Source organism: Oncorhynchus gorbuscha, linkage group LG05 (genome assembly GCF_021184085.1).
Source record: "Oncorhynchus gorbuscha isolate QuinsamMale2020 ecotype Even-year linkage group LG05, OgorEven_v1.0, whole genome shotgun sequence".
Lineage (NCBI taxonomy): Eukaryota > Metazoa > Chordata > Actinopteri > Salmoniformes > Salmonidae > Oncorhynchus > Oncorhynchus gorbuscha.
The window spans coordinates 52904569-52926314 of NC_060177.1; the positions used below are offsets into that span (position 1 = coordinate 52904569).

The 21746-nt window shown below is 42.0% G+C and overlaps 1 protein-coding gene across 2 annotated transcripts; it reads right to left on the reverse strand.

The window, feature by feature from the left end:
• Nucleotides 1-563: 563 nt before the first annotated feature.
• On the reverse strand, nt 564-20444 carry snapc4 (small nuclear RNA activating complex, polypeptide 4). 2 transcript variants are annotated; one of them, XM_046350094.1, is made up of 25 exons: nt 20283-20444; nt 19805-19939; nt 17618-17658; nt 17431-17536; nt 17281-17312; nt 17018-17158; nt 16789-16914; nt 15067-15145; nt 14859-14940; nt 12191-12292; nt 11904-11976; nt 11646-11810; nt 11217-11367; nt 10827-10933; nt 8964-9058; nt 8552-8643; nt 8364-8449; nt 7813-8274; nt 7332-7421; nt 6750-6930; nt 6537-6607; nt 4459-4515; nt 4272-4311; nt 2149-3791; nt 564-2056 (listed from the first exon to the last, which is right to left on the reverse strand). In XM_046350094.1, the coding sequence occupies exons 2-25, from the start codon at nt 19923-19925 to the stop codon at nt 1955-1957; spliced, it is 4245 nt and encodes a 1414-aa protein (XP_046206050.1). In that variant the 5' UTR covers nt 19926-19939; nt 20283-20444; the 3' UTR covers nt 564-1954. The 2 variants fall into 2 exon arrangements, with proteins under 2 accessions (XP_046206050.1, XP_046206049.1); XM_046350093.1 differs by having other exon boundaries at nt 7320-7421.
• Nucleotides 20445-21746: the final 1302 nt, after the last annotated feature.

The following is a 21746-nucleotide window of genomic DNA, read 5'->3' on the forward strand; positions in this document are numbered from 1 at the left end:
GATAACGTTTTCAACAGGTTGCCCCATGGTGGCGGTGGGGTTATAGTATGGGCACATCCATCCGCCGCCATCACCTCGTGTTTCACGACAATGCACGGCCCCATGTCGTAAGGATCTATACACAATTCCGGGAAGCTGAAAATGTCCTAGTTTTTCCATGGCCTCCATACTCAGACAAACTCAGCATGTTTGAGATGCTCTAGATCGACGTGTACGACCGCGTGTTTCAGTTCCCGCCAATATCCAGCAATTTGGCATAGCAATTGTAGAGGAGTGGGACATTCCACAATCAACTCTATGCGAAGGAGATGTGTCACGCTGCATGAGGCAAATGGTGGTCACACCAGATACTGACTGGTTTTCTGATCCACGCCCCTACTTTCTTTGAAAGTTATGTGAAATACATAGATTAGAGCCTAATAAATGTAAATTTACACCATTTCCTTATATGAACTTTGACCTTTTTGCATGTTGCGTTTATTTTTGTTCAGTATATTATGGACCAAAATGGGTAAATGGACTGTGATCTGCAAATACATTGACGGTCAACCTGAGCCAAGTGCTCTGAAGATCCATCCAGACATTTATTTTTAAACAAGCAGAATGATTTATTACAAAATATGTACAGGTCAACATAACTTTCTCTTTTCACAATATAAGAAAAAAATGCAATTATGATCAAAAACAAGTACAAATATGAACCATTAGTTTAGTGCAGTGGTCACCAACAGGTCGATTGTTAACTAAGCCATGTTATTTGTTTTTTCCCCCCACTGTTGACAGTAGGTGCACTTGATTCAGCAGCCCTAGCACAGGGAAGACTGTGTTCCCATTTTTAACAATTTCATGTGTCTGAAGGTAGAGCAAATCAAGTGGACCGATAGGCCTGCCACTGACCAATCATAGCTCTGACCATGTCTGCAGTGTCCTTGTGCCTTAGACTGTAAAGAAGCCTTGAACTCACAGCAAAGTACGGTACGGTCAGATTTAAAAACCATGACTAGAGACTCAACGAGTACAGCAAAGAGCTGCCGTTTTTATAAGTTCATGTTCAAGTTATTCAGCCCTGTCAACACTTTTATAAGCCATCATAGAATGCACATTCCCCCTACTTCCAATCTCCCCACAATCAGCACTGCAGCTGCAATGAACGAGTATAGAAAAGCATTCCGATAAGCTTGTGTTATTATTAGCTGCTTGTCTTTAATATTGAGGAATATTTCACTTTCTCTGGTCATATGAGTAACATTAATTTGTGCACGAGGCAGAAATAATGCAGTGCAACTTGACTTTTGCCATCAGCTGGAAGACTGTGTCCCTTTTCTCAGCAGAGGGCAGGTGAGCGGAGGGATGGCGAGTCGGGTGAGAGGAAGCCTCAAGAGCTGCTCCTTCTCCTCAGATTGACCATCGGATGCAGGCCATCAGTCCAGTAAAAAAATAACTGCAAATTTTGCTCACTCAGCTGTGCCTCACAAACAAATGATCTATTACCAGTGTGATTATATAGCAAATGTGTGTTTTATATATATTTATTTATTTTCAAAATGGTCTGAGAAGAACATTGCCAGGGAAATTCAAGCAGAACAAATATGCAGTGATAATGTATTTGGGCGTATAGCCTACTGCACTAACTTCATGGCTACAGATCTGTTTTTAACTGGCTAATGTTGCGTAGGCTTACATTTCTTAAGTCACGTTTATTTAAAATATGAGCGGTAGATGGGCTTGCATTTGGACTCAGTGACCTTGACTCAGAACAGGTTGGTGACCACTGGTTTAGTGCAAATTCGACAGCTTAAAATTAGTCTGAACTATTCTGTACTGAGTGACATAGAATACAGCTATCCACTGCCATCTTCTATCAATTCCAGTAACATCACAAAATTGGCAAGAACTTTCAAACACAAAACCTGGTTAACCCGTAAGACCACACGTCACTCCAAAACGACTCCATTTACTCTGTGGCCGTGTTGAGGTAGCGACTTTTATTTCTTGTGGTGATTCCAGAGAAGGAGGTGGCAGGAGGTCCTTTTCCGTCTGTGCTTAGCAGAGGGGCCTGAGAAAAGAGCATAACACAAGCGCAGCGGTTCAGTGAGAGGAGGACGGCATGGCAGTGTTTACGAACACATGGTTTGAGACTGAACTCACCTGGAGTGTTGTTGGCTGTTCATACCCGGTATCCGTCTGTTCCACTGGACGGTTCCTGAAAGGTTCCTCCTCCACATCACCGTGGTCCGGGGTGGGGGACTTGGAGAGTTTCACCGGATTGATAGTAGCCAAAAGAGCAGGCATGGTGAAACAGGACAAGAAGCGAGCCTTCAGGAGCAGGTAGCCTGGGTTATGGCTGAAGCGCTCTGCCACAAAGCTCCGCACTGCAGCTACCTGTTGCTGTTCTTCCTGGTTCTCTTTCTCCTCTGGGGGTAGGAGCTGCATTGCACGAACTGCCAATGTCTTTTTACATTTCAGGAGACCTGATAGGGTATTAAGACTGCTGACAAAAGGGGGTAAGTAGGGCAGAGTGACGCCCAAATCCGGAAGCGCAACGCCTCGCTTGCCGCTCAACCACTCTCTCACTTGTGCCGGGTCCTCCATGAACATCAGGTTGGGATCAAACTGCATTAGCTCCGGATTGCGGGGTGGAGGGACACTTTTAGGGTGGTTAAGCTGCACGATTCGGAGGGCTCCCTGTGGGAATGAGGCTGGAAGGGAGCCTGGAGGGACGTTGAGGACTAAAGCCTGTGGAGGGCCAGTCTGCGGTCTGATGGGAGCCGAGATGACCGTGTTCATGGGAACAGGTGAAACGGCATTGAGCTGAGGACAAGTGGTTGCCACAGCCTGCATGACTGGGTTAGTTATTCTCATGCGTTTTACTGGGTTGGTCATTCTTAGAGCAGTGTTGCTTGTGATGGTAATGGAGGTGGAGAGAGAGTTTACAGATGGGGAGGCAGTTCCCTGTGCTACAGATGAGGCAGGAGATAGCATGAGGGCAGATGGGTCTTTAGGGGTAGAGGGAGATGGGAAGACACAGGTCATATTGGGAGAGGCTTGTGTTGCAGCAGCATTTAGTGTTAGAGGGACTTGCTGGTTGATAATAATAGGAGATGGACAAGCAGGTGCAAGAGCATTTCGTGGTAGATTCTGAGGTGTCATCTGGATGCCAATGCCCCTAATTGGCACAAGTCCAATGGGTGTCAGGACCCAAGCAGTTTGTGGAGGGGACATAACCACGTTAGAAGGCTGGACAACTAGACTCTCTTTGGTACGGGCTTTCTTGCGTTTGGGTGACTCTTCCACTGACTTTTTAGCAATCGCAGCATCCTTGAGGGCCTGTGCTTTCTCAGTAGGTTTACGATTGCGTTTTTTCCCTGAATGATTCTTATTAGCCTCCTCATTCACCCGGTCTATTGTAGTTGAGGATTGGATGGAAAGGGGAGCAGGGAGTATAGGTCGGTTGGGGGTCGAGGGTATAAGTTGACCAGGTGTGGAGGGTATGGGTAGGCTGGGGGTAGAGAGTACAGGTTGACCATGTGTGGAGAGTATAGGTCGGCTGGGGGTAGAGGGTCTGAGTTGGGTAAGTGCGGAAGGCATGAGTTGTTGTCTGGAAGTTGGAGTGGAGGGGACCGCAGGATGTGGGATGGACTGTACTACAGGCGGTGCAATGACAAAGGTCTGAGGGATCATCATCACAAGTTGACTGTTCTGCTTCCTCTTCTGCTGCTCGTTTCCCTTCTGGTTTAGCATACTGGCCACTGTTCTGGGACCATGGCGTTGCGTTTGGGTTTTCAATGAAGCTAGAAAAAGTAAATAAAACAGGTATTTACATTAAACTCACATCAAATGTAATATCGATGAATAGATGTATTTAAAACAAATTTAAAAATACTGTGCAGTTGACCATCACTGATCTGAGTACTGAGTCTCTTAGCTAATGTATAAGTTATTTTGGGTGGTATAAATACACTGAAAGTAACCAGGAAGTGACTGCCCCTCAGCACTGTAGTTAAAAAAAAATACTGTTTTAATGGTCTTCAATGCCCAAAGACGTAGCGCACTGGTCTTCAAGCACATAACTTCATAAAAGGCATCTTGTAGAAGTAAGTTCCTCTACAAACACACACTATTTTATAACTGACAGCGTTAACATGTATTTCATTACACAATCACGAAGCCAATTCAAAACAGCATGGTAAACGATACGGAAGTACAGCGGAAGTGACCGTCACTTTCACAGGGTATGACATATTCAAGGCCATATACAAATATAATGTTACCCTGTTTCGCTTCCCAAGATTTGTTTTCCAGGTGTACAGCCTGAAACAGATAAATTGATGTCACAATTGTTACAATAAGCCCTGTTCAAATTGATTATAAGTAGAAATGACTTTAGATGCAAAAATTTAAAACCGTATGAAGGTTGTAAAGTAGGAGAACTTTTTGTTTATATTAAATTATACTCACTTGGTTGTTACGCATTTTAATGATCTGCTTACAGCCTTCTGCATCTAAACGGAGGACCTGTTTCAGATCAAAACATTAGAAAATGAGCAATGCATTATATATTGGTCATACTATCAGGATCGCTGACAACGGCGTCAAAATATGGTATTATAATCAGTTAACCTTTTTCAGATATTCTGGGCTGATGTTATGACGCATTAATTGTGTACCATAATAACTAGTCATGTGCTCTTGATATGCCAATAAAGAAAAAAAGAAAATCTTTCCTGTACACTACCTTTCAAAAGTTTGGGGTCACGAAGAAATATCCTCGTTTTTGAGAGAAAAGCACATTTTTTGTCCATTAAAATAACATCAAATTGATTAGAAATACAGTGTACACTCATGGCCAAAAGTTTTGAGAATGACACAAATATGAATTTCCAAAGTTTGCTGCTTCAGTGTCTTTAGATATTTTTGTCAGATGTTACTATGGAATACTGGAGTATAATTACAAGCATTTCAAAGTGTCAAATGTTTTTAAGTTGATGCAAAGAGTCAATATTTGCAGTGTTGACCCCTCTTTTTCAAGACATCTGCAATCCACCCTGGCATGCTGTCAATTAACTTCTGGGCCACATTATGACTGATGGCAGCCCATTCTTGCATAATCAATGCTTGGAGTTTGTCAGAATTTGTGGGTTTCTGTTTGTCCACCCGCCTCTTGAGGATTGACCACAAATTCTTAATGGGATTAAGGTCTGGGGAGTGTCCTGGCCATGGACCCAAAATAGATGTTTAGTTCGCCGAGAAACACTTGGTTATCACTTTTGCCTTATGGCAAGGTGCTCCATCATGCTGGAAAAGGAATTGTTCGTCACCAAACTGTTCCTGGATGGTTGGGAGAAGGCTGGCATCCCGGAGTAGCCTCTTCACTGTTGACATTGAGACTGGTGTTTTGCGGGTACTATTTAATGAAGCTGCCAGTTGAAGACTTGTGAGGCGTCTTTCTCAAAAACAAGGACATTTCTAAGCGACCCCAAACTGTTGAACGGTAGTGTATGTTACTATACTGGCCAGAATATCTGCATAGGCCTACATCAGGGGATCGCAAACCTTTTTGGCCCACGACACCATTTGAATATAAAAAAGTGAATGTAATCAACAGCCAAAGTTTACTTTTGAATTCTATTCAGTCTATTACAAATCAGTCTGACACTACTTTTGACAGTACAGTATTTCAATACGAAGGTAGTATGGTTTAAATGACTGAAATGCATCAGAAAGGTATTGGGAATTACAGACGATCATCAGGCAAGAATTTATAATGATCTTTTGTGTAGAAAAGAACATCATTGATGTTATTTTTCCCCCCAGTCCGAGTTAGTGCCTGGTCTGTTCACTCTGTCCTAATGAGTCCTGCTTGGCTTGTGGGTAAATATACACTGTGTACAAAAAAACACTAAGGACACCTTCCTAATATTTGAATTGCACCCCACCCCCCTTCTTTTTTTGCCCTCAGAACAGCCTCAATTTGTCGGGGCATGGACTCTACAAGGTGTCGAATGGCGCACATACACAATCCATGTCAACAATTGTTTCAAGGATTAAAAATCCTTCTTTAACCTATCTTCGCTCCTTCATCTACACTGATTGAAGTGGATTTAACAAGTGACATCTATAAGGGATCAGTTTCCACATGGTCAGTCTATATCATGGATAGAGCAGGTGTCCTTAATGTTTTGTACACTCAGTGAATGTGTTCCTGAAAGTCTTTCAATGTTGAGGTCATAATATTTTGTAGCTTAAACGGTTCAAAAGATAGAGCCACATTTGTAGGAAGAAAACATAACAACCCCCCCCCCCCGTTTATTACAACCACAACCACTGACATAGCCCCGGTTCTATGAACCAAGCACAATTTTATTGATTTATTATTTTATTTATATCCATTTTCAAATCAGGCAATCTCGACCCCTGGTTTGGGAAACGCTGGCCTAGGAGCTTGCATCCTTAAGTAAAACCTGACTGGCATAATATGAAATGACATAATTGTGTCCATTCATAGAAAGTGTTATATTTGTGGGTTCATTCCCTACCTGCAGAAAGAACAAGAACACTGGGCTATTGGTGAGTCCAATGCTCTCTGCTCTCTCTCGCACCATGTCCGCTAAAAAACAACAAGAGATCATAGGATCAAGTCATCGGTTCAGTCCTGAAAGAACCATTATGAAACCACCAAAATGCAAATTGTCGTTTTCTACAAGTGAGAGAGAAGTTGTGACTTATTGCCTTGACATCATGTAAAGTACCTTCACGGCGCTTGTTTGAAGAGGGTGGTGGGGGCATAAGCACATTGCCCACCCAGGGAGTGACTGCCAACTGAAGGGAATAGTTGAGAGTGACGCAGGTTTCACTGTTGGCAGAGGACTCCTTTTGTCTTGAGGACTTGTGGGCTGTCCCCTGGTCACCGCTGATAGGTCCACTGTTTTTCTGCAGAGACAAATGCATGGGATAGAAAACAGAAGACCTGTAATCACAAACTTCACAAGGAGAAGACCTCTGTATTAACAAAGCTCAATCTGTGTCATAGATTGAGCTGGATGGGCCATGCAACTAAAGCGTTGAGCACACAACTATGACAACATATTTTGTTCACTCCCTTCTAACCTTGATTCAACAGTTTATATCTACGTATTTGTATGAAACGGTCAGATGCATTGATGGATTGTAATAATAATAATAATAATAATAATAATAATACATATTTTTATTATAATGTATACAGACAAATTAATAAAAATGTACCCACTGGAAACAACTTTGTTTTGGATTTTTTAAAAGCAATTGAAATGCCTGTTTCAACACAAGGAGAGTGTCACCTGGCGACTTACATGTTTTCTGGCATTGGTTTTCTTCCAAGCGATCAGGTTTTTCACCTCTCCGTAGCACACCTTCAGCATGGCCAGGTCACTGTTGTAATCCTTTAGAAGGAACACATACAGAGAACGTCACATGCTACTTTATGTCACAAAGCCGGCTCAATGGGTTAGCTTGCTAACTTTCCAACATATTCTAAAATCATCATCATATTTCAGGTCATAAACAGTGACACCCACTTCAAAATGAGCACGGTGTAATTGATGCCAAACTCCAAACCGCTGATTAACGTTAACTGCCTATCTTAAATGATCCTGTTCTGTGATACACTGATTAAGTAAATATTTATGGTTACCGATGCAGGTCCACAGTATGCGTTATGATGAGTGCTATTTAGGAACAAAATTACAATAGGGACAGGTGTTGAAAATGTGCTTAAGGTAAACACATAATGGTGCAACACATGATTGTTTAGAAATAAACAAATGCTGGTACCTTCTTTGCTAGGATTGGGGGGTTTTGTCCGATGACAGTGGCAGCAGGCTTGCCGAAGCGGTCCAGGATAGTGGAACGTACCACTATGACCTTGCGTGCCGCATCCTGGCTGTCCGTCGTTGCCTGCTCTTGCGTTGTGTTCTTGCTGGGCCTTTCAACCATCATGCTCCTCACCTTCCCCAGCCCTTCAAACTCCTTCTCTAGCACGGGGATCCATTGCTCCATGTCTGGTTGGGTGTAGTCTTTGATAATGTCACTTTCCTGATCAGACCAGTGCGGTTCAATGAACTTCTGTTGCTTCTCGTCGTCACTGTCCATAAACTCAATCTCGACGTTCTCCTCCTCGTCGGAGCTTGAGTGCTCATCATCGTCTCGCCTCATCAGCTTACTCTTGATGCTCCTCACAGCCGCGATCTTTCTCCTTCGCTGCAATGCTCTTTTACTTTTGTCCCTCTCTCTGGGCTGTTTACAAAAACAAGAGAAGAATTAACTGTGTCCAGTGGCACAGATTGAGTTGAGAGAGACATGAACGCTACATAGTCAACACTGACCTTGTACCCGGTCATTCTCCTCCACTGTTGAAGGACCTGGCAGTCAATTCTGTTGGGAATCTCGGCAGCTATCTTAGACCATTTACCTATAAAAAAGGACAAAATGAACCGTTAGACGATTATTATCAAGACGATGGATTATTTTGATATAGTTTCTGTGCGAGTCAGCTTTCTATAACTGTTCCTACGTCCATATTTCTCCACCAATTGTCTGAGCTGTGCCTTTTCCATCTCGTCAAAGGGCCCCTTCTTCACATTCCCAACCAGGACGTCCACGTACCTACAGGGTAAAACAGAGTTTGTCAGTGACAGTATGTTCTAACACTTTTTAAGTTTGAGTTAACTAAAATGGGTTGGCCAACAGGGAAATGGTCAGGGAATGTGGTGAGAGTTTGGTCAATGTATTAGCTCTATCGATCAGTCCATATTATAATAATAATAATATATGCCATTTAGCAGACGCTTTTATCCAAAGCGACTTACAGTCATGTGTGCATACATTCTACGTATGGGTGGTCCCGGGGATCGAACCCACTACCCTGGCGTTACAAGCGCCATGCTCTACCAACTGAGCTACAGAAGGACCACATTAGTCCTCACCTGTCCCGACACTGGCCATCATTTCTGCCAGGCACGTCCTGACGGATCTTCCACCAGTTCCCCGCCCCGTGTTTAGCCACTGCGCTCAGCAGCATCTGCAACAACCAAAAATCGGAGCACAACTTATATTATCAAATAACTATACACCACCGTTCAAAAGTTTAGGCGTCACATAGAAACGTCCTTGTTTTTGAAAGAAAAGCACATTCAAATAACATCAAATTGTCCATTAAAATAACATCAAATTGATCAGAAATACAGTGTAGACATTAATGTTGTAAATTACTATTGTTGCAGGAAACGGCAGATTTTTTATGGAATATCTTCATAGGTGTACAGAGGTCCATTATCAGCAACAATCACACTTGCGTTCTAATGGCACGTTGTGTTAGTAGCTAATCCAAGTTTATCATTTTAAAAGGCTAATTGATCATTAGAAAACCCTTTTGCAATTATGTTAGCATAGCTAAAAACTGTTGCCCTGATTAAAGAAGCAATAAAACTGGCCTTCTTTAGACTAGTTGAGTATCTGGAGCATCAGCATTTGTGAGTTCGATTACAGACTCAAAATGGCCAGAAACAAATAACTTTCTTCTGAAACTTGTCAGTCTATTCTTGTTCTGAGAAATGCCAAGAACATTGCTAAGAAACTGAAGATCTCATACAATGCTGTGTACTACTCCCTTCATAGAACAGCGCAAACTGGCCCTAACCAGGATAGAAAGAGGAGCGGGAGGAGGCCCCGGTGCACAACTGAGCAAGAGGACAAGTACATTAGTGTCTAATTTGAGAAACAGACGCCTCACAAGTACTCAACTGGCAGCTTCATTAAATAGTATCCGCAAAAAACACCAGTCTCAACGTCAACAGTGAAGAGGCGACTCCGGGATGCTGGCCTTCTAGGCAGAGTTGCAAAGAAAAAGCCATATCTCAGACTGGCCAATAAAAAGAAAAGATTAAGATGGGCAAAAGAACACAGACACAGGAAGATTGGAAAAAGGTGTTATGAACAAACAAATCTAAGTTTGAGGTGTTCGGATCACAAAGAAGAACATTCGTGAGATGCAGAAAAAATGAAAAGATGCTGGAGGAGTGTTTAACGCCATCTGTCAAGCATGGAGGCAATGATTTTTTATTTTACCTTTATTTAACCAGGCAATGTGATGGTCTGGGGGTGCTTTGGTGGTGGTAAAGTGGGAGATTTGTACAGGGCAAAAAGGATCTTGAAGAAGGAAGGCTATCACTCCATTTTGTAACGCCATACCCTGTGGACGGCGCTTAAATTGGAGCCAATTTCCTCCTACAACAGGACAATGACCCAAAGCACAGCTCCAAACTATGCAATAACTATTTAGGGATGAAGCAGTCAGCTGTTATTCTGTCTATAATGGAGTGGTCAGCACAGTCACCGGATCTCAACCCTATTGAGCTGTTGTGGGAGCTTGACAGCAGCTTGACCATATGGTATGTAAGAAGTGCCCATAAAGCCAATCCAACTTGTGGGAGGTGCTTCAGGAAGCATACCTCAACAAATAGACAACTAGAATTCCAAAAGGTTGGCATGGCTGTAATTGCTGCTAATGGAGGATTCTTTGAAGAAAGCAAAGTTTGAAGGACACAATTATTATTTCAATTTAAAAAACACATTATTTATAACCTTGTCAACATCTTGACTATATTTCCTATTCATTTTGCAACTCCTTTCATGTATGTTTTCATGGAAAACAAGGACATTTCTAAGTGGCCCAAAAACATTTGAACGGTAGTGTACATATCGGCACATCTCAAACTGCCCTTGTAACAGATTTGATGAATCAAATCAATTTCCCTACAAAAAAAATCCACAAACCCTCCTGACCATACCTCATCTTCTTCTTTAGACCAATAGCCTTTTTTGAGGGTGGGGTCCAGAACCTGAGTCCACCGATACATCAGCTGGCATGAATCCCGGCCCTCCATGAAATAGGAGACTGGAGTAAAACAGAAAAAGCAAGTGAAATTTCCAGAACCCAACACACGACGCACTACAACGACAAGCTACAGTATCTTTTTTTGAACAAGCACTTTGTCTAGAGAAACTAGTTAGTAGACTAGAGGAGTGGACAGTAAGTAGTATCCCGAGAGCTTTTCGCCCCACTGGATCATAACAGTAAAGTGGACATCAATAACAACAACTGTCATCGATGTGTACAAACAATAAAAACATGTTCATGCGTAAAACCCCAGGGTGTACACTGGGAGGCGGGAACTTACTCTGGGTGTACGGGATGTAGTTCCCGATACGCATCTTCTCCACCAGCTCTCGAAGGATCTCGTCCTCCACGCTGCCCCACCTCCTCCTCCTGAAGTCGGTACAGATGTAGCGCTGGTACGTCTGGAGACACATGAAGGCTGTCCTGTTGGTCTGTGTGTGACAGACGGGGGGGGGGACACGAGTTCAGAATGGATAACGCCGAATCGTTTACACATTCAAAGAAATGGTTTGTGTTAAGACGTTCGGGGAATTACACTTGATCTACCTACTACCGAGAAACTTTAACCGTTCAGTCAGGCACTTATCTCTAAGCAAAGCCCAATCAAACTGTGCAAATCAGGACTGGAAATCACGCCTCTGGATCCCACTGATAGGAAGGGGTAATGACCATGAGTCATGATTGGCCAATACTATACGTCTGCTCTTACCCCAAGTTTATCAGCAATCAGATCCCAGTTGTGGTGCCCATGTTTTAGAGCGACTTTCTTCAGCATCTCAATTTCGTTTTCCTTCCAACTGGCTTTGTTAATGGAGGGATGCAGGTAGTTCTGCCAAAAGCTTTTTATGTGTTCAGCTTCACGGATGCCTTCAAACTGGATAGGAATACGATTTCAGAGTCAACACTTAAGCCTTTTTAACAATAGGAACACAAACGGGGGGGGGATGACCGAAGTCACTCAACCCACATCAATATTGGAAATCTTTTGCCAATCATGGTCATCATAGCGGCCACCCATCAGCTCATCCTCCTTCAGTGCACTGCAAGGTAAAGCAGATCCGGAAACAGTCATACAGCAATGGTTTGACTCAGGAATGAACGTGACAATACATATTGATTAAACAGTTCAAATCCATTTAACCGCTTCGCGTTAAGTGAGAACAAAACAGACCTGTCTGACAAGATAACCTGACGCTTATTTGATTTAATAGGCTAGGTCCTTATTTCCCATTACAGAGTTATGACGGTAATCACCTGATGGCCTCAATGTCCTTTTCAATTTCAGTGATTTGTTTCCGCAGGATTTGCTTTTCCACATTTTCAGAGCTGACCATTTTCTGTGTAAGGTATTCCACCCTATGAGACAAAAGAAACTTCATGTCATTCATGAAGGCCATTTGGTTAATAATCCTAATCTATTCAACTTCTACAGTGCTTTTCTTTACAGAAATAATCTCAAAGTGCTTGAAAACACAAAACAAAGAGAAATAAAAATACAACAGCTATCATAGTAGGTCTACACTACTATTTTCCACCAGAGTAGAACGTTTTCAGTTGTTAAAGCCTCCAGATGGGCCGACACCAATCCTCAATAAATGCAAAGCTACATTTCATACACCCTGTGTAAAAATCAGAAGTTTTGCTACATTTTGAAAAGCACAGGAGCGAATAACACATGACCATTTCAAAATGCATTTTGTTGCTTTTACAAAGGAAGATTGAAATCGATTTAATTGTAATCTTTTGTCAATGACCTACATAAAATACTCAGTAGAAGAAAAAAAAAATGAATTTTAAAGATGAATGTAAACTTAAACACTAATATAGCGTGAAGTCGCTCTGGATAAGAGCGTCTGCTAAATGACTAAAATGTAAATGTAATAGATAAGTATTCACCCAGAGTCAATACATGTTAGAAAAACCTTTAGCAAGTGTGCAAAGCTCGTGCACACCTGTATTGTGCAATATTTGCCGATTATTATTTTCTAAATTCTTCAAGCTCTGTCAAGATGTTGGGGATCATGACTTGATGTACATTTTCCAGTCTTGCTATAGATTTTCAAGATTTAAGTCAAAACTGTAACTTAGCCACTCAGGAACATTCACTGTCTTCTTGGTAAGCAAGTCCAGTGTAGGTTTGGCTTTGTGTTGTAGTTTATCGTCCTGCTGAAAGGTGAATTCCTCTCCCAGTGTCTGGGGTAAAGCAGACTGAAGCAGGTTTTCCTTTAGGATTTTTGCCTGTCTTTGTTGAGGTCAAGCATACCCATACCATGATGCAGCCACCACCATTCCCTAAACATATAACGCTTTGCATTTAGGCAAAGCGTTATTTTGTGCCTCGTTAAATACACATTCGTGTTTTGGAATATTTTTTTAATTCTGCATATTTTTCTTTTTGTATTTTAGGTCATTATTTTTGAGTCACTACAATGTTGTTGATCCATCCTCAATTCTCCCATCACAGCCACAATCTGTAGCCTTTTTAAAATCACCTAATTGCCTCATGGGTGACATCCCTAAGAAATGTCCTTCCTGTCCTGAAGCTCAGTTCAGAAGAACTGTATGTGTCTGGGTGGTTTAATATATCATCCACAACATCATTATTATTAACTTGACCATGCTTAAAGATATATTCAAATGTCTGATTTGTTATTGTTACCCATCTACCAATCACTGCCGTTCTTTATGAGGCTTTCGCAAATCTCCCTGGTCTTTGTAGTTGAATCTGTGCTTGAAACTCAATACTTGACTGAGGGACCTTACAGATGTTGGATTTATGGAGGACAGAGGTAGTCATTCAAAAATCATGTTAATCCCTATTATTTCACACAGAATCCATATAACTTTTGTGATTTAAGCCAAATTTGACTTCTGAACTAATTTAGTCTTGCCTAAACAAGATGGGTGATACTTAAACAACAACTATACTTGAGTTACATTTACATTACATTTAAGTCATTTAGCAGACGCTCTTATCCAGAGCGACTTACAAATTGGTGCATTCACCTTATGACATCCAGTGGAACAACCACTTTACAATAGTGCATCTAAATATTTTAAGGGGGGGGTGAGAAGGATTACTTTATCCTATCCTAGGTATTCCTTAAAGAGGTGGGGTTTCAGGTGTCTCCGGAAGGTGGTGATTGACTCCGCTGTCCTGGCGTCGTGAGGGAGTTTGTTCCACCATTGGGGAGCCAGAGCAGCGAACAGTTTTGACTGAGCTGAGCGGGAACTGTACTTCCTCAGTGGTAGGGAGGCGAGCAGGCCAGAGGTGGATGAACGCAGTGCCCTTATTTGGGTGTAGGGCCTGATCAGAGCCTGGAGGTACTGAGGTGCCGTTCCCCTCACAGCTCCGTAGGCAAGCACCATGGTCTTGTAGCGGATGTGAGCTTCAACTGGAAGCCAGTGGAGAGAGCGGAGGAGCGGGGTGACGTGAGAGAACTTGGGAAGGTTGAACACTAGACGGGCTGCGGCGTTCTGGATGAGTTGTAGGGGTTTAATGGCACAGGCAGGGAGCCCAGCCAACAGCGAGTTGCAGTAATCCAGACGGGAGATGACAAGTGCCTGGATTAGGACCTGCGCAGGGCAGGGTCGTACTCTGCGGATGTTGTAGAGCATGAACCTACAGGAACGGGCCACCGCCTTGATATTAGTTGGTTAGTTGGAGTTATTGTGGTTGGAGTTATTCATGTTTAAAAAGAAAATGCATTTTCTTTTGGCTTTGACACTATGGTGTGTTTTATATAGATCAATGCCCCAAAAAAAGAAAATCACATCTATTTCAATCCGACTTTAAAAAGCAACAAAATGTGAAAAATGTTCAAATGTTGCAGTTGAAATTTGTGTTATCGACTCTGCTTCCATAGGCTCAAGTGGGTGTAGACTTTCTACAGGGGAAAACAACCCTTTACTCTTTACTTACTTGGACAGCTTGGGCTGTATCATGCGTTTCGTGCTGTCTTTCATGACAGCATTTATCAGCAGAGTCTTCTGCCAGCCTTCCCCTGAAAACACAAAACCAGCAATTTAAAAAGTAATCAAGACGCCACGTCACATTCTGATAGTGGTGATGTCACATAACAAGGGTGCAAGAAGCACGAAGGTCGAACAATTATTATTTTTGTACTCACATCTTTTCATCTTGACGTCGTCAGTAGGTCCGATCCTTTTACTCATCTTCTCTCTGGCTTCTGGATTAGCAGGTGGGCCCTGTGGGAATCGGAGAGGCAATGTAAAAACATGGAGATATACAGTACCAGTCAAAAGTTGACACACCTACTCATTCCTGGATTTTCTATATTTTTACTATTTTCTACACTGTAGAATAATAGTGAATACATCACAACTATGAAATAACACATATGGAATCATTGTTGTAAACAAAAAAATTGTGTTAAACAAATCAAAACACAGTTTATATTTGAGATTCTTCAAAGTAGCCACCCTTTGCCTTGATGACAGCTTTGCACATTTGGCATTCTCTCAACCAGCTTCACCTGGAATGCTTTTCCAACAGTTGAAGGAGTTCCCACATATGCTGAGCACTTGCTGGCTGCTTTTCCTTCATTCTGCAGACCAACTCATCCCAAACCATCTCAATTGGGTTGCAGTCCGGTGATTGTGAAGGCCAGGTCATCTGATATAGCACTCATCACTCTCCTTCTTGGTCAAATGGCCATTACACAGCCTGGAGGTGTGTTTGGTAATTGTCCTGTTGAAAAACAAATGATAGTGGGACTCAGCGCAAACCAGATGGGATGGTGTAACACTGCACAATGATGTGGTAGCCATGCTGGTTAGGTGTGCCTTGAATTCTAAATAAATCACTGACAGGGTCACCAGCAAAGCACCCCACACTTCCATGGTGGGAATCACACATGCGGCGAACATCCGTTCACCTACTCTGCATCTCACAAACACACGACTGTTGGAGCCAAAAATCTCTGATTTGGACTCATCAGACCAAAGGATAGATTTCCACCGGTTTAATGTCCATTGCTCGTGTTTTTTGGCCCAAGCAAGTCTCTTCTTCTTATTGGTGTCGTTTAGTAGTGGTTTCTTTGTAGCAATTCGATCATGAATGCTTAAGTCACAGTCTCCTCTGAACAGTTGATGTGAAGATGTGTCTGTTACTTGAACACTGAAAAGCATTTATTTGGGCTGGAATTTCTGAGGCTGGTAACGCCAATGAACTTATCCTCTGCAGCAGACGTAACTCTGGTTCTTCTTTTCCTGTGGCGGTCGTCATGAGAGCCAGTTTCTTCATAGCGCTTGATGGTTTTTGCGACTGCACTTAAAGAAACTTTCAAAGTTCCTGAATTGTTCCAGATTGACTGACCTTCATGTCTTTAAATAATGGTGGACTTTTGTCTTTGCTTATTTGAGCTGTGCTTGCCATAATATGGATGTGGTCTTTTACAAATTAGGACTATCTTGTCACAACTGATTGGCTCAAACACATTAAGGAAAGAAATTTGACAAATTAACTTTTAACAAGGCACACCTGTTAAATAAAATGCATTCCAGGTGACTACCTCATGAAGCTGGTTGAGAGAATGCCAATAGTGTGCAAAGCTGTCATCAAGGCAAAGGGTGGCTACTTTGAAGAATCTGAAATATAAATATATATTTTGATTTCTTTAACACTTTTTTGGTTACTACATGATTCCATGTGTTATTTCATAGTTTTTATGTCTTCACTATTATAATACAATATAGAAAATAGTCAAAAAGAAAAGAAATACCCTTCAATGAATAGGTGTCCAAACCTTTGACTGGTACTGTATCTTTGACCAAGGCTATATCCGCCTGACCCTGCTCATATTGTATTGAATCTGCAGTCTGATACCTACCAGACATGTGACTTTATCTCTGAAATAGGGCTTCAGAAAGCTCCCCAAGAAAAGCTTCAGTGTGGGTTGTCCAGATGTGGTAGCCTGGGGAGTACCTGTGGCAGACAGCTGAGTCATAATCTCTTTCTGTAGGGAAAGACAGACATTATTACATCGCACAACTTCATTTAACAGATTCCATACGGCACCTTTAAGAATAGCTGTATGCTTTTAGTTGTTGGCCTCTTACTTGTTGGTGTTGATTGTCTGATAACAGTCGCTCCAGCTCCTCTAATTTCTCTTTCAACACTTCCTGGTAAACAAGGTTCATTTGCAGACATGTATCTGTGTTCTGGGGTAGATCCAGCTCCTCAGCACTGTCCTCTTTGCTCTACCAGATGTGGGAGGGCAGGCATTTTACAGACACCTTACTTTACATACTGTATTATTTACATCATGTGATAAACTGAAAACTGGAGTCATAGAATAGTGAAAATGGTAATCAATACGAACCGATTCTGTTTCACTTCCTTGGACATCCTCATCTGTTTCAACACATTATAAAATAAGTCACATGTGGTAGAAATGCATATTAGCAGGAAAACCTATTCATGAAACAATGCATAACCTGTTTAAAAAACACAAGGCAAGTGCAATGGCTACCTGACAGAATCTCAGCATTAGATGCATTTGGGCCAAGAGTGCACTCCAACTCTTCAATCTCTCTCTGTATTTGCTCCCGCTCTGCCTCCAGGTCCCCTGGAGGACCCTAGAAGAGCAGTTTAACATTATTTCTCAATTCATCTGAGATAAATCACGAGGTACTATTGGTGATGTCAATGAGTCTTACCAAATCTTCTGGTTGAGATGCATTATCGTCTGATCCATCATCTGACAACAGTAAAAAATAAAAATGTTAAAGTACATTTAGGAAGCCCTTAGCCAAGCAAACACAGCCAAGGAGTTGTGGAGACTAAATTGCATTCTATGATTAGACTAAGGTCCAGTTTTTCAGGTTATCGATAGGATTAAAAGCACAGAAATAGAATTCATAGAATGGAAGTTCCCATTCATGTCAATGATTTGTAATTGCTATACATTTAATACTACCCATAGACGAAACCTAGATTGATAACTTCTGAAAAACTGGGGGTCAGGGTCTCTCGCTACAAACTCACTGCAACAACAACGCAGAAACAACCCCCCTCCCCAAAAAATAATGAATAAACATAATAGTTCTGTGTTCCATCATTTTCCTTCAATTCGCAAGAGGCTGAATGTACTTCACAAGAAAAAGCATCCAAGCGAGTGAAAAAGCGCCCCTCTGTCTCTCTACGTGGAAGTCATCTATCTGATACGGTCTGGTCCAAACGAGTATGACATTGCTGTCGCCCTTAACATTGAAGGCATGGGAAGCCAGCGAGCATCTGGCCTCCCTTGACCAAAAATGTATTACAAAATGTGCCAATCAGTGTTGAGCTAATCTGAGCGAGCTCAACAGTGAATGGTCCTGGCACACCAAAAAAGTGTCAAGGGAAGCCCGCTTGGATTTGGCATCACTCCTATCAAATCCCATTGAGAGCATAACTCATTGACAGAAAACCATGAATAGTTGCATCATTGTGTTGTTGTGCACCGGTGGCTAGCTGGCTAGAATTGACCCTTTCCTAAATTAGCCATGCGGATAGGGATTTGGACTTGTGGTTTTACTTAATTATTCGTACTGGTCAATGATTATAATGGCGATTCGGATCCAACCATTAATTCATACATTGTTGTTGCCCTGGCCTTAGAGGATGTAAGTTCAATCTGTAGAAGGCTAATGTTAACTAGCTAACGTTGCCCATCAATAGAAGTTAGGCTAGTGAGCAAGCATTTTAGCCAGGTAGCCTAGGACAACAAAATAACATAAGCATGTACTGTATGACAGTGATAGAACTTTTTGTCAACATGAAAAAAAGGTAATTGGCCTTTCTCCACAAGTACACATCATATTTAGCTGACATTAATTGGACTAAATAGTCACTGTATTAGACTAAGCAGAGGAGATTTTATGATGTTGAAATTTGCGACTTGCGGTACCTCGGTGGTTGTAAATCAATAGTTATTTAGTGGTCTGAAGATTTTGTTAACATTAACTTGCTAGGTCATGTAACTGTCAATATGCTGTGTGGACTTCACAGGACAGAGGTGGCTACCGGTTTTGTAATAAATCAAGGTGTGGTTGAATTTATTCTGCAACTGTCTACATATAGTCTCGCCGGGCCCTATATATATTGTAACGACCCTGGGTTTATAAGCTTGGATATCGACTCCGCCGCTTGAGCATTATTTTGGGGCACAGTCGATAGCTTGCTGGACTTCGGGATAGAAGGTTGAGGGAACGAGACCTGCTCCCTACCTGTTTCATTACTAGATATTGTAATGAAACAGCAGGAAGCAGGTCTCTAACCCTCAACCTTCTAGCCCGAAGTCCAGCAAGCTATAGCCCGAAGTCCAGCACTTATAAACCCAGGGTCCTTACACTACTCCCTCCTTTCAAAGGACATTCTATTTCACTTAAGATCTCTACGTGCTACAAACGACACTGCTGGAATATTAACTTAGCTTGCGACTAAGTCTTACAGGAACGCGCTCACCGGCCAAGCACACCCACTGTCGTGGATGCAAGGTCCGATCACTTCTGACACCAATATAATGAAACAGGCAGGGGGCAGAACTCCAACCCTCACTCAACCTTCTAGCCCAGTGAGCTATCAACTGTGCCACAAAAGCATGCTCGAGCGGCAGAGTTGATATCCGCACTGGACTTCGGGCTAGAAGGTCGAGGGTTCGAGACCTGCTCCCTGCCTGTTTCATTACATTGGTGTGTGTGTGTGTGTATAGCTATATATATCATGGTCGCAAGGCATATGAATTAACTGGGTTATAGAGCAAACAATGCAGTTATCACAACACATGGGCTGTAATATGGCTTCCTTAATGATTTTACACAAGCACCCCTAACTTACTGCTTTAATATACTTCAGATACCCACCAGATGAACAACTGTCTGAAGATAGTTCAATGGAGTTGCTTTCGGGACCAAGGCTGCGCTCGAGCACCAAAATCTGGCGTTCGACTTTCTCCCTCTGTGCAAGAAGGTCATCCGAGGACATAATGGATGAGACACCTTTTTAAAAAAACAATGTAAAATGAATGATAAAACCAGGGATCAATTTATTATAGGACAATATGCATTGAAAATACAGGACGTTACAGTAGCTAGCTGACAACATTGAAAGCAAGCAGGGGGAGCGTGCTGGAATCCAAACCCATGCGCGAGCAGCAACACAACATTTGCAGGTAGCTAACGTAACTTAGTAACTAGCAAACAACACCTGAACTAAACCCAACGTGCCAAAAAAGCAACGTCCCTCAACTTCAGCAGTCAAAAGTGTTCTAATGTAGCTAGCTAGCTAGCCATGCAGTCTTGACCATGAGGAGCATCTGAAAGCTTGCTAAACGCTTCTTACCAAGACTGTCATCCAAGTTAACAGATGTGTCTTCTTATGTTATACATAAAATATTATGTAGAAACAAATATATTTAACTTGCTAAGTCCCAATGAAATTGTCTGACATCCTGTTTCACTTAAGATCTCTACGTGCTACAAACGACACTGCTGGAATATTAACATATTTCCCAGAATGCAACTGTGAAAGAATCAACGTTTATGTTGTTTTAAAAATTATATTATTGTTTATCATGCATAAACAATGTAGACACATATTCACCGAATATTCCTACTCAAATACTATTACTTGATTAAAATAATCAAATGGTACGTTGCAATATTCAAATACCCACAATGCAACGCGGATATCACAGTAAACGTCACAGCCTTGTACAGAGTCGCTCCGTTGTTGAAGACAAAGATTATCGATATACTGACAAGATCACATGTCTCTTCGCTCTAACAATGGGAGTCGTTGTCCACAGAGGCACAGAGCTCCCGCCTATCCTTGATTTTGATTGGTGAACACATCTCATTATTGTAATCACTTCTTGATTATTCGATAACGGTTGTTGACGCATGTAATTCAATGGGAGAGATGCTAGTATGCTACTAGCCTCAATCCATGAATACACATAGACAACTCGAATATAAATGTTTTTTTCCTCAAAGTTGCCGGGATATCACGTGTCCTACTTATGTCAGTAAACTCATAACGTAAGCATTATGAAACTTCTATTACTGCAAGTAAACCTCATGTAGCAAATAAGCCATTCATTACTTTGTTGACCAATTCGACTCTCGTTGGCCTCCATACAAGAATCTTGGGAGTGTTCTGCCTTGTGGGAGATCTGTCGACGTGCCCTTGAGCAAGACATTGACCGGAAATGTTTCTATGTGTCGTTCTGAATGGGAGTCTGTTGGATGACTGGTGTGGTGTAGTTGTTGAGCGGCTTCACTGCAAGTATATTGTATGTTTTGGATATTCAATAAAATAAAAAAATAAAAACGAATGCTTCGGTGGGCGAAACGCGGAAAAAACGCCACATGCTAGAGGGAGACAGCCTCTCTCTTCCTCTCTGTTGCAGCACAAATTTATCAAAGCCACCACATGATTGTGACAAATTCCTGGAGCAGTTCAACCTTATTGGGAACAGGGGGAGGGTAGTGTGTTTTTTTCCTGGTTTACATTCACTCTTTTGCAGTTTTTACTATACCATTTCTTCCAATCTAGCCAAATTCCTCATCTGCTTGCATACGCCTCCCCTATATAGAAGTGTTTTGGTGCTTCCCTTATGCGCTATGCTTATCATTGTCAACTGGGGGGGTTCGAGGCCTGAATGCTGATTGGCTGACAGCCGTGGTATATCAGATCGTATACCACAGGTATGACAAAACTTTTAGTTTAACTGCTCTAATTACGTTGCTAACCAGTTTATAATAGCAATAATGCACCTCAGGGGTTCGTGATATATGGCCAACA

What these genes read in the sequence shown, in the direction of transcription:
- snapc4 (XM_046350093.1), bottom strand. Translation starts at nt 19,925, where the DNA reads ATGTCCTCGGATGACCTTCTTGCACAGAGGGAGAAAGTCGAACGCCAG. An exon ending in AAAAGATTTCCAATATTGAT is followed by an intron (nt 11,811 to 11,903) that starts GTGGGTTGAGTG and finishes ATTCCTATCCAG; the next exon opens with TTTGAAGGCATCCGTGAAGC. An exon ending in TTAAAATGCGTAACAACCAA is followed by an intron (nt 4,312 to 4,458) that starts GTGAGTATAATT and finishes TATCTGTTTCAG; the next exon opens with GCTGTACACCTGGAAAACAA.